Consider the following 13,808-nt stretch of genomic DNA (forward strand, 5'->3'; position numbering starts at 1 on the left):
TCTTGCCTTCCCGTACCCCTTGAATCAAGTCCGCTAAAACTCAGGTTGAGACATCCTGAAATATGCCTGAAAGAAACACCGGCTCTGCAGTACTGGCTTTTAGCTGTACTCTCACTGCGCTCCTTTAAATCGGTGCCCAGAGAGAGCCGGGCGACAGATCGACGCAGAGCGGTAGGGCGGGACCCCGCGTCACCTGTTCCGAGAAGGGCATGCGCACTGCCGGGGCGCGGGCGGAGGGGCGGGGCGCGGTGGGAGGGGCGGGCGGCTTCCGGCTGGCACCGCTCAGATCTGCTTCTCCCCAGCTCCTGAGGCTGTGCTGGCGTCGGGACTCGCCTTCTGCAAAGGTTGCTCGGCGCTGTCCAACATGGAGGAGGCACCGGCCGCAGGCATGACCTGCGAGAGAGACTAATCCCCGCCTTGCGTCTGAGCAGCTGTGGCGGGTCCCGAGCCCGGGGACACGGCCGCTTGCACGCCCCGCGGCGGACCTGGGCGCCGGTTGCTCCTCGGGTGGCGGGGTTCCCGACTGGGACACAGCGCAGGGACGGAGCGCCGTGGCCCCGAGCGTGTCTGAGCTATGGGCAACGAGGCGAGCTTGGAAGGGGAAGGGCTCCCCGAAGGGCTGGCGGCGGCGGCGGCGGCGGCTGGAGGAGGGGCTGGCGAGGCGGGGAGCCCCCTGCACACCGCGATCGCGGGCATGGAGGCGGATCTGAGCCAGCTGAGCGAGGAGGAGAGAAGACAGATCGCCGCTGTCATGTCAAGGGCGCAGGGGCTGCCCAAGGGAAGCGTCCCCCCAGCCACTGCGGAGCCGCCTTCCATGCACAGGCACGCACAGCATGTTGTATATGTCAGGGCATATATCTACAGCGTCCCGTGCACATATGTGCCAGCACAGCTGTACCTATGTGGTGCCACCGTTCATTTTATTCTCCCTAATGAGGTGGTGATAAAGAGATCATAAGCCTTCTGAGGGACGGAATAAAAATGATGTATTATAGAGTTTCTGGTGGAATAGCCGTGGGTTGCATTGTTGGAAGTGTGATTTTAGGTAGTGATTTCTGGGCTTTGGGAACCTTTTCCCTTCAGGATGGCGTGAGAGACGCTCTCGAGTGTTCTACTAATCGGGAAGTCTTCCGTTAGTACTACGCGGACGTGCTGGGGAATGGATAGAGCTGGGTGTTTACCTAGATCTGTTTAAACCTTTTCCTAGGGCATTTCGGCGTCTTTTTCTCTTCGAGTGATGTTTAATTATTTCTGTAACAATGCCTTTAATTCCCCTGGAGGTTATTTGGCTCCTTTCCCCACCCCCAGAAGAGATCAGCAGTTGTTTAGGTAGAAGGCATAGAAAGAATATACCTTTTATATTCATTGAGGGACCCTAAAAGATGTTGTGGCGTTAAACAGATGGTTTGGCTACAGCAGAGCAGGTGCTGTACGTGTAGTTCTGAATTAGCATTCACTATTTTTTTAAACCACTGCTCTTTTATATGCAAAATTGACTTTCAGGTTATGGAAGAGCATGTAAATTTGTATCATCTTAAAACTAATTTTCAATGCATACTTTTAAAGACAAAACAAACGACATCTTGCATAAGCAATTATAAGAATTAATCTGCAATATTAACATATTCATCTTCCTCTGTGACTCCAATTTTCTTCATCCCAATAATTAGTTCTGATTAGAGTACTAAGAGGGTATAATCATTGTGCCTGCCCTGCCTTTATTATTGTAAACAAACCCTTAACTTTGCACCCTCCCCAAGAGTGTAGCTCTCTGTCCGTGGTACTGAAATTATTCCTGCCTTTCCTTTCAGGTAGTGGAAATACAAGAGACTAGGATATTAGGAGTGGATTCTTATCTTCTGTTTTAAAAATTCATTGACTCACTATCTTATGAGTATATGCAGATAATTTCGTCAATTATTATATTAGATTCATTATTTTTAGGAGAAATGTAAAATATTTTATGGATAGTGACAGTATTTTTCACCTATAATGTTAAATGCTTAAAATCTATCAGAGAAAAAACTCCTATTTATCTTTAAAAGGAAACTACATCTACACAAAAACTAGCCCCTTTATAGTGAATATGTTTTTCTGTGTTTTTAAACTAGTAATATATGTGGTTATTTATTTGGTGTAAAGTCTTCCTTATCTACTATATTATTAGTATATTTTATTCTATGCTCTATTTTCCTCTATTGATGAATACTTACCTAGAAAAAAATTCTGAATCTTGATTCACTAGTTTATCATAGGATAATATGAACATACAGTACTTTTATTAGCCTTTTAGAAATGTATGCCAGCTCTTCGCCAATTTTTCCTAAGAGGCACAAGCAACAGGTGTAGCATACTGGCTACAAATACCAAGTGTGAGCTTTGATTTATAAATTTCTAACTTTTCTCCTCTTCAGAGGGTGAAACAATAATATTACTTCGGTTTATAAATCTGTTGTGTTTTACGCAGTATTTGTATCTGATAGTATTAATTGGTAATCTTTGGCCTAAGTAGTTATCTTTGAAAGCATAATTCAAATACCCAAAAATATGTCTGTCCAATTTTTACAACCTCTTTAGATCTTTAGAAATATTTGTATAAAATATGCATAAACTTTGGAAAGTTATCCCTGTATGGGATAACCAAGGAAGAACTTGTTTTATCATTTAGATTTTTAGAATCATGCTAAGTTTAAGGATGAATAAGAAAAATGTACCAATATGTTTTGAAGTTTTAAGAAGTTAAGTGGTTTGATTGGACATGGTTTGGTTTGATTTTTTTTCTCTTTCTAATAAGAGTTGAGAGCCCAGAGACTTAGGTTCTTGTCCCATGGTTGATTGATTTTAACTAACTACTGGAAAATTATGAATGCTTCTCAAGCAATGTGTACTTCAGTTTCCTAGCCTCTAAATAAGGCAAGTAGTAGTACCTGTCTTACCTGCCACGTAGAGTCAGTGTGAGGATCAATTAAAAATTGAGAGGCATGCTATTGTTGGGATTTTAATATGAAGGAAGCCAGCAATTACAGAGTTGTAGTATTGATAGCAGCAAGGGGTGGCACTGTCAATAATCACTACAGACAGAGTTTGTGTGTTGAATTACTCATTGTTATGCATTATTTTGATGATTCTATATACTTTTGCCCTATAGAGAAGTCAGTGTGATGCAGTGGAAATCCCAACTTGGCCAAGAATGCCAGTGTCAGATTTCTGTGACAAACTAGTTTTATGACCTTGAATTAATCCCTTAGCTTCTCTAAGTTCCAATATCCTCTACTGTATAAAAATGAGTAGATATTCCTAAGGTTGTTTATATTTCAAATATTATAAAATTGTATGTGACTCAGCATTATAAACTTGAGTCTCATTGCCTGTTGTGTTACTTAAAAAACATTTTAGCATTCCAACTGCTTTCACATTCTTACAGTTGCATTCATATTTACCTCATTTGGACTGGAATATTGTTTTGTTTGCTAACCTATGAGAGGAAAATTCCAATCTTTGGATGAAAACTGTAAATGAAGAGGGAGTTAGTATTAAGCAAGTTAGAAGTAGAAGAAGAATGGTTACAGGGAAAATGCCCCTGGATTTTTTAATCCATTTCAGGAACTCTGAAAAGCTATCAAATATTATCTTCTTTAAACTTTTTGAATGAGAATGTATACTACTATTACTTAGAAATTCCTGAGAAACAAATCCATTTCTGTTGTGGAAGAACAGAGTGTTATATCGATTAATTATTTTTCTAGTAGCTAATTTCCAATGTGACATCTCTGTCCAGAGTACAAATAGATGCTGGATGTGTCTTGAGATATACCCTTGCACCAAAATGGCAATGAGCTGGTTGTCCTGATTTTGAAATGTACCTTTATTTTCTCAGATGACGAAAATACACAATGATCTCTTTATTCAGTGCTTGGCTACAAGTTGTTTATTGTTACTGATATTATAACAATAGTATCTATAGTTGGTATTGATATAATAATGCAATAATTAATTAATTAACTTGACAGATTTCTTTACATTCATAGACAAATATACCAGACAGATTTCTAAAAATGTTGGCAATATGATCAATTTTAAATGATGATGGTTAAATACTTAACCACTAGTTAATTATTTAAATATCTTTATATTTTGGCTAAAACTCATGTTGAGTTCATTAGCTTTTTTAAAGAAGCCATTCATTACTGATAAATGTGCAACTAATAAGAATGTGCTAGATAAGAATTATGGAGGAAATCAGGTTATAAGTATTTTGTTTGTATATCTATATAGTTCTGTAAAGATATATTTTTCTTTAGTGAGAAGAAACAAGGATAAAGAAGCAGTGCTTCAGTAACAGCTATAATATGAGATGAATATAATAAATTCTAGAGACTCTAATTTGGTTTGTAAACGTTTACCTATTAATGGACAAGTCTCTGAACTTTCAATTTTACATCATTTGGTACTTCAAATGAATGAGATCTTAAAAACTTCCCTAAAGACATGGAAATTTGATTATTAATCAAGATGTAAGATGTAGAAAGAAACTGAGAATCATTACTTCAAAATAGCAAAGTCTCTGAAAGAAAGAATTAATGTATAAATGGCTATGTATGTATAATATGATTTTCTAATAAAAGGCAAATAAATAGAATTCTTAGTCCTGGCAATTTTCTTCAGGAAAAAAAGCTAAAAACAATTTAGAGTCTACTTTATTTCTGAAGTCTTAAGTAAAACGAGAACTAAGATTATTACCCTAATTCTGAAAGTTCTAAGGTATCTTTTAAAGTGAATTGCTACGTACTTCCAGTTTTAGGAAATCATTTTTATTGTTTCCTTATATACCTTCCTTTGTGCTCCCTTCCATGTAAAGTCAGAAGAGAGCCATAGTAAATGACCCAAAGTTGATTATTTTCAAAGAAATGCACTATTCAGATGTTTGCATTATTCTAGGAGTGTTCTGCATTCAATTAATGAAATGTACCCCTCCCTTTAAAACAGGCTTAGGGACTACTATATAGGTGTTACTATCCTATCTGTAGTTATTTGGGCATTTTAGTGAATTGGTTCCTTTGAACAAAGAGAAATGTATCCTTAAACAGAATTCAAGAAATCTATCCTTAATTTCACTAAATTATCCTCTCTTGAAAAATACTGTTAAACCTACTTTAATCGCTGGTTTTATGAAAATATTTTTCTCTTAATTCAAAATATTTGTAAAATAACTAAAAATAAACTTCATGAATATCAAATATTTGTGGTTACAATAAACACCAAAATTGAAAGAAAACTGCTTGTCTGAGAAATTATAATTACACTTACTTTCTACGAATTTAAGTTTTATTATATTATAGAAACCATCCTATCAGAAAATATTAATACTTTTACAGGTATAAAGACTGCCTTAACATTGAAACTTAATTTTAGAGTTACTAAAATTATGTAAATGAAAGTAAAACATAGGTTTCTGGGAGCGGGAAATGAAAGGAAAATCATTAAGAGAAGATATTGGCTTAATACAGAACAAAAAATTTAAAGATGCCTTAGCTAACTGTGGCTTTCTGGTGAATTTCTGTTTGACCTAAGAATTGTTCAGGTAGAAAGGAAAGTGACTAAAATACAATCTGTGTCTTATGTACTGTACTGTGAACAGAGAATGTGTTAACTCATCTTTCCATTACTAAAACCAAACCTGGCAACTAGTCGATTAGCATCAGTGTTTGATGATTAAACAGATAAATGAATGGATAAGAATGAGTGAATGATTGGATGAACATACCGGTTTTTGTTTTGTGCCAAATTAATGTTTCTTAAATTCTTTTGACTTCAGATTCATCTGCAGACCTTCTGAGATATAAATGGATACTCTTTTATTCATTTTAGAATCTGAACATGATTCTATTTTAGAATCTGCTCTGGGGAAAAAAAGCAGTTGTAGAGGTTTTTATCCCATAGGGGGCACCCAAAAGAGTATTAAAGGAAATAATTGATTCAGCCAGAATTCTTATAAAATGTTCTAGTAATCAGAAGAGTTTTTCAGTAAAGCACTTCTCTGTAGTTGTAAATACAATGAGTAGAAAAAGTAACAAATTATCTATCTTGTCAGAGTCCCTGAAAAGGCATCATAATCTCATTAAATTCTGCTAATGCCAGGTTGTATGCTATATGTAAGTAATGTAAATTCTAGTAATTAAGAAAAAAAAGTTGCAGCAAATGATCACATTTTAAAATAAATATTTCTGCTTCTCGATGCTGTTAATATTGGGGGAACTAATTTCTTTGACTGCAAACTTGCTATAAAAAAAGATACACCCTGTGTACATGTAGGTGTTGGAACATGTTATTACATTGATTTATTGACTTTATATATTTAATTAGGTTTTGATCATAGATTCTATTAAGTGAAGATATAAATTATTCTTTTATTATTATTCTTTTTATTAAGTATTTTCTGACTAAATATCTTAATTTTGCATCACTCTTGGTAACATTCTTTTTTTTCCTCACCTCCTTATTTGAAATCTCTACCCAGGTAAAGAAAGTAACAAAGGCAATAAAATTTTCTGATCATTTGCATGATGTTACCAAAAATTGATTCTAATTATACGGTCACAGTTTTAAGGATTTAAGAAAGCAGTAGCTTTTTAAACTTCCATTATTTTCATTTCTTTTCCTTTTATTCTTCTAGGAAACAAGAGTTGGATAGCAGTCACCCTCCAAAGCAACCAGGAAAACCACCGGACCCTGGGCGTCCAGCTCAGCCTGGTCTTAGTAAAAGTAGAACTTCAGACACTTTGAGGTCAGAGCAGAAATTGCCCGGAAGGAGTGCTTCCACTATTAGCTTGAAAGAATCAAAGTCCAGAACTGATTTCAAGGAAGAGCACAAGTCAAGTATGATGCCTGGCTTCCTCTCAGAGGTTAATCCTTTAAGTGCTGTTTCCTCCGTGGTAAATAAATTCAACCCTTTTGATTTGATATCAGACTCTGATGCACCACAGGAAGAAACCACCAAGAAACAAAAAGCACCTCAGAAGGAACAAGGAAAACCTGAAGGTAAACCTGAAGGAAAACTTGAAGGAAAACCTGAAGGAATCACAAAACCCCCAACACAGCAGTTGCCCAAGTCCATTCCTAAGCAGCAAGGGCCTGTTAAGACCCCTCTTCAGCAGGATGGTTCTCCCAAATCAGTATCTTCTCAGCAACCAGACAAAATTAAATCACAGTCTCCAGGGATAAGAAAGCCAAGGCAGGGGCCTACACAGACTCCACAGACAGATCAGGCAAAGTGGCCACTCCACCAAGATCCAACCAGGTCTCAGACCAAACAATCAGATATAGTTAGGGGAGAATCAGCTAAAACCTCACTACAAAGCCCATCCAAACCTTCTCTTCAGCATGTAAGTCCTGGTAAACCTTCAGCCCAGCAGCCTGGACCTGAAAAACTTTCCATGCCACAGCATGGGCCTGCAAAGTCCCCAGCTCAGCAACCTGGGCCAGTGAAGTTCCCAGCTCAACAGCCAGGGCCGGCAAAGCCGTCACCTCTGTTGCTGACAGCAAAGTCCCCAGCTCAGCCACCAGGGACAACAAAGCCTCCAGCTCAACCTCCTGGACCAGTTAAGTCCCCAGCTCAGCAGCCTGGGCCAGCAAAACCCACAGCCCCACAGCTGGGGACACCAAAACCCTTGGCTCAACAACCTGTGTCACAGTCTCCATCTCAGCCACCTGGACTTGCAGAGACTCCAGCTCAGCAGGTTGGGCCAGTAAAGTCTCCAGCACAGCAGCCTGGGACAGGGAAAAGTCCAGCTCACCAGCCAGGTCTAGTAAAGGCTCAACAACCAGGGCCAGCAAAGCCCTTACCTCTACAGCCTGGCTCAGCAAAACCTCCACCCCAACAGCCTGGCTCAGCACAGCCCTCAGCTCAACAACCTACAAAACCAGTAATACAAACAGGAGCTAGTAAACCTTTGCAGCCAACAACTTCTTCATCTGCAGCACAGCCTCCTGTACAAGGCCTTCTTAAAACTATCTGTCCTCTTTGCAATACCACTGAACTTCTTTTACATGTTCCAGAAAAGGCCAATTTTAACACATGTACTGAGTGTCAGACCACTGTCTGTAGCCTCTGTGGTTTTAATCCCAATCCTCACTTAACTGAGGTGAGTGCATTTATTCACTGAGTCCATGCTTCTAAACCATATTGTCATCTTCCATAAATGGTGTTTAGTTATTAGATAGGGTGGTACAGACCTTCTCTGGTTTCTTCTTTTCCTCCCTCCCTCCTTTTCTTCCATTCTGCCTTTCTTCTTTCCTTCTCTGCCAGTTGTTGTCACATAAGAAGGATTTAGGCCCATTGAGGTAAATTCAAATATTTTCTTTTATATTTTCTTCAAGAATAAGCCCAAAATGTTGCCACAATTTTTTGATAAATTTGACTCATATTCAAATATGAAATAATTGAAAGATGCTGAGCACCTACTAAGTTCACTCTATTTGCAAATTCCACACTATTATTTAGTATACATTGATATCACTTTACTATTTGAACTTACATTCCTACCTATCAAAATTATGATACTCTTAATTTTATTTTATTTATGTTAAGGAAATAGTAGATGCTTTCAAATTCTAGGTACATTTTTTTTTTTTTACATTTTTAATATAATAGTGAATACCCTTTTTCATACTGTACATCCCCTTTCTCTGCTAATGATTCTTATATATCCTAATGAGGGCATGTTTCTGTCATTAGTTGAGTCATCAATAATAGTATAGATCAGTTCACAAAATAAAGAAGTCTTTGGAGTGGGTTTGGCATCCTTCTCAAAAGTACCACAGTTTACATCATCAAGACTCTGGGTAAGCCTTCCTGATACATGAAATCCTATAGGGGCCAATAGTGATAACATGAGTACAAGGTTGAGGATAGCAAAATTATTCTTAGTAAGTCATTTAATATTAACTCAGTATCTTAACATCCTGAAGAAAATGGCATTTCAATAGGTAGAGATTCGGGGAAGGATACAGAAAATAGCATGGTCAGAAGATCTCAGGACTTTAGAGTTAGGGATTAATACAGTGATGATGGGATGACAATGTAAATAAAGTTAAAATAAAGAGGTCTAGGGTCTAAGAGAAGAAAAGAAGTGGTTCATTTAAAGAGATCTGATACCCCTTACCTAATGAGAATGCACAGAGATCATGTAGTGAGTTTGAAGACAGCTGGTTAGTGGGATGTCCTTGCATTATGCCTTCAGTTGGTCCATTAAGCAACCAGCAGCAGTCCTTTAAGGATTATGTGATTTAACTATCCATGAGAGAGAAGTTTATATACTTCTGTTAGAAATGAAATCAAAGTTATGATAACAATGGTGAAGATAATTGGTGACCGTTTTGTTAATTTAGATACATATGATTAAAGATAAAAAAGATACATATTTAAAATGGGTCAACTTGTCATTGTTTTCTAAGGTATTGTTTAATCTTTTAATAACCACATACATTGTTACTCATGTATATTAAGTTTTAAAATAAGCCATTTTTTTTGTAAGAATGTTCTACATAGACTTATGGAAAAAATCAGATTATAAGTATTTTGTTTGTTTATGTGTAGCTTTTCAATTGTTGAAAAGATAAGTTTCCACTCAGAGTATATATATTGTCTAGATAAGAATTTACAATAATAATTACTTCCGACGGTAGCTGCTCATTTTGTGAAACGTTTGCATTTGTCATATTTTATTGGCAAATTAGAAGCAGAAACATGCAGTTGGACATTTAAGTCACAGATACTATGACTACCCACTATATGGAAGACAATTTGCTACATGTTTTGTGGGATGTAAATATAATGAATCATGAATGCTGATCTTAATATGATTAAAATGTACTAGATCAGATAAGACATACACAAGGAAATAGAGTGTGTGGTCAGATTATAAGAGCTGTGAGTAATAAGAGCAAATATTACAGACTTCAGAGTAGGAAGTACTCACTTCCAGTGGGTGAGATTAAGAATGGCTTCAGGGACAAAATAGCATTTCAGTTAAGTATATAAGGATGGGTATGATCTCAACAGGTAGAGGATGTGAAACAGAGTGATTTGAGCCATGGCCTTGAGCCAGAAAAGTACAGAGCATATTAGGGAAAGAGGAATAAATCTGCTTAGGTGAAGTGGTGAGAAAGGAACAGGTAAGGAGGTTGGAGAAGGACTGGTGTCAGATTATGATCTTCCACATTTAGCAGGTAACAGTGAGCATCCTACTTTATGGAACTTTGAGTGATCAAATCTTTGATCTTTCATTTCACAAATTTGTACTAAATGCGTAGTTGTGAAGCACCATTGAGCTGGGGTTGGGTGAGTATCAGGGTTATCTCTATGGGAGAAGAAATGTGAAAGATATTAAGAATCTAGACATGCATGACTGAACATGGAAGAGGTTGGGAATATGGAGGCAGATAGAGGGCCTCCCTAACTGACTGGTAAAGGAGGGCATCACCCTTAATGACTTGAAAACTTGAGCAAGTCATTTACATTTTCTCTAAAGATGATAATGTTTGAAAAATGAAAGTAATATATCCCTTCCCAAACAAGGTTAGTTATTAGGATTAACTAAAAAAAATTATATGACAAAATAATTTTTGAATGTATGAAGTGATTTGGAATTTGCAATATGTTGCAGAACAATCTTAACATTTTGAACAGATTTTGGCTTTTAAAGTTTACTGGTGTTTTCTACATAGAAACAATATAATATATTATTGGATTACAAAGTAGCAATCAAAAGCCATTTGAATTGGAGCAGGTGTAGTTCAGTGGTTGAACACACACTTCATGTATATGAGTTCCAGGTTCAATCCCCACTACTTCCTAAAAAAAAAAAGCCGTTTGAACTATGATATTATTAGTAACATTTCATCCATAAGGAAAATAAAATCCAAGTTCTAATCTGTACTGTACGAATGTATCTTCCCTAATCTTTCAAACTCTAAAGTTTCTGAAATGCTTGAATTATTTGGGGGCCACAGTTGATAAGTTATAGCTCTGGCTGGAGCCTGAGGGCTTCTGGTGGAGATCAGGTAGATAAACTTTGGCCATAACCATCACTTCTAAACTGATATATGTATACATGAGAAAATTTACCTCTCTAAGGCTTCCAAAGAGGATGTCACAGTCTAGATCAAATTGTCCTCAAATATTCAGATTGAGGAAATTAACTGTTTTTTCCTATGAAGGATAAGGACAAAGTCTAGACAAGTTCTTTGTCTAATACATGAACTTATTGTTTACAAGTTGAATGTTTATATGCAATCCACTCTCTATAATAATACTTTTGTAGTCTGGCCCTTTGTATCATTCCTTGAAAAGACTGGGGAATTTTCTCTAATATTTTTCTAGTTATCAGCACATCAGAACTATGATTATATTTACTTGTGACCATCTTGACTCAAATGGTCACCAAGTCTGGGGAGGGAAGACTGGGGAGAATATCAACATTTAGCTGCAAGCTTTAGGGAAGGAAATGTTCTACTCACTTAACTGTTAATTTGCCTGTAACCTCCTGTTCTCAGCCAATGCACATCTTAGAAAACCCAAATATCTGAGTGGAGAGGATGGTCTTTAAATTAACTGCCCTGTCTCATGGTAGACAGCATTTGTGTTGTTCTATATAAACTTTCACTGGAATTCACTGGCTCCAAGCCTAGGTTTTTAATGCTGAGTTTATAGCGTATCTCTTTTTGCCTGTTTATTAATGGAACAAATCTCTACATTATAGGCCATCTCTTTGGACTTGCTTCCTGACATGGAAATATTTGCTTTCTAATTAGTGGCAAAAATGTTATTGCTTTTGTTGTTAATTTCCTTTATCTCTTTTTGTATGCAGGTTTAGACAAGACAGATTAAGGGAAAGAGTTTGAAAAGTTTGTCCCTAATGTCTGATAATTATCCCAAATCTTGCACAATTTTATAATATATGAAAATGACTTGTCACTTTTCAGAATGTTGATAATGAACCAAATGTTAGTGGTAAAAGTAACTTTAGGTGTGTTTTTTTATTATATCATTTTTGGATCCTGAAGGCCCAAATATTAATTAGTATTTTGGCCTAAATTGGGAATTTTATTTTATAAAAACACGGCCACCTCTCAGGAATTAAAAAGACTAGACTTGCATGTAAGCCCAATCCCCATATTAAAAATAAAAACAGTTTTAAACAACAATAAAAAAATGACCAAAATTTTTCAACTAGTTAAAATGGCTTAACTTGCTGCCTCTTATAGGTGGATGGCTGTACTTCATCTATTTCTATTAAGAGAAACAAGAGAGGGAAAGCTGTTTAAAAGAGCTGGTGGGCAAAGGGAAGAACTATGTCAAATTTCAGGAAGTTAGATTCTATGGAGAAAGGAAGTAAGTAAGACATTACTGATGATAGAGTAACTGAAAGAATTTATTGAAAAAGGGGATATTCATTTATTATTAGCTTGCTCTTTTGAGTGCAAGTGTGTTTTGTTATTGTAAACTCTAAACAAAGACTGCTACACAGTTCCCCGTAAAAAGAAGGGCTGAGCACACATATATTCCTCCCCTCCCTCTAAACGTCCTTTTTTTTTTTTTTCAAAGAGGCACCAGGGATGAACCCAGGACATCGTTCATGGGAAACAGGCACTCAACCAACCACTTGAGCTGCATCCACTCCCCCCATGTTTTAAAAGATAGAATTTGTTTCAGAAAATGTGAATGAGCACCATTAGCTTAGGTTGACATTTTGAAGAGTTCCTATAAGATAGAAATTAGGAAAGAGTTAACATAAAAGAATAAAGGAAACCAGTGTGAAGTAGCTTTCTGGGGGTCTCAGAGAGACCCTAAGCTTGGAATTTGAAAATATAGAAAGCAGTAGTGCATTGTGGGTAGTGATCAAGGAATAAATTAAAGAACTGCAATAGGAACAAGTAAGATAACTGGATTCTTTCTTAATCTCCACTGGGAAAACAGTGGTGCAGGGATGGTGTTTTTTGCCCCAGGTCAAAGATTGTTCTCCAAATATAGTGGTGAATTGCCTAAGACGGGCCCTAATGAGAAAACTGGTACCATGGGAATAGGAGTATAGTTGGAAGTAATGTTCCACTCCCATAACAGAGTAATGCCAAAGAGGAAACAAAGAACAAAGAAAAGAAAACGCTATTCAAACCAGGAATTAAATGCACTGCATCTGTTACCCTCAGAGTAAAGCTTTCCTTAGGTGGACATTGATCCTTCTCTGCCATCCTGTTTCCTCTTTTTCAAAGAGATGACTAAAAGGAAGCAGAGCTCTCTACAAATACAGAAAACCTCTGCCGATTGCCTATTTAAATAATGGAGACATTTACTATAAATGAGTTGATCGAAGAAGATAACTAGATATTCTAGGAATAGCATTAATATGAAGGATATAGATGAACTAATTAAAAAAAAACTCATAGAAAAATGTTAATTCAGGAAACAGTAAAAGCTTATAAACATTCTTATTATTTTCCTGAGAAAGAATTAAGAGGATTCTTTGTCAGTAATTACCACACACAAATTTCAGTAGGTAAAAATGGGCATGTGAGAGTAAAAATCAATGCAGTTAATGGTCTGGAAGATAGAGGCCCAGAATTTGTCCAGATTATAGAACTAAAAGATCAAAGAAAAAAATAATTGTTCAGTGGATACCTACTGAGCACCTAGTTTGTTTCAGGAACTGTTCTAAGATTCTGAGGATGTAAGAGTGGACAAAATAAACAAAAATCCTTCTCTCATGGAGCTTGTATTCTAGTAATGTTAACACACAAATAATTAGATAGCG

General features: G+C 36.9%; 1 protein-coding gene across 1 annotated transcript in view; it reads left to right on the plus strand.

Annotated features, from left to right (window-relative positions):
* The first annotated feature begins 228 nt into the window (after positions 1 to 228).
* Positions 229 to 13,808, plus strand: part of PCLO (piccolo presynaptic cytomatrix protein) — a 376,758-nt gene continuing 363,178 nt past the window's right edge. Inside the window, exons 1-2 of the mRNA XM_071215189.1 lie at positions 229 to 822; positions 6,674 to 8,141. Of these exons, the coding sequence (XP_071071290.1) occupies positions 575 to 822; positions 6,674 to 8,141 (1,716 nt within the window). The 5' untranslated portion in view covers positions 229 to 574. The remainder of the gene's footprint in view (positions 823 to 6,673; positions 8,142 to 13,808) is intronic.

Source organism: Dasypus novemcinctus, chromosome 5, assembly GCF_030445035.2.
Source record: "Dasypus novemcinctus isolate mDasNov1 chromosome 5, mDasNov1.1.hap2, whole genome shotgun sequence".
Lineage (NCBI taxonomy): Eukaryota > Metazoa > Chordata > Mammalia > Cingulata > Dasypodidae > Dasypus > Dasypus novemcinctus.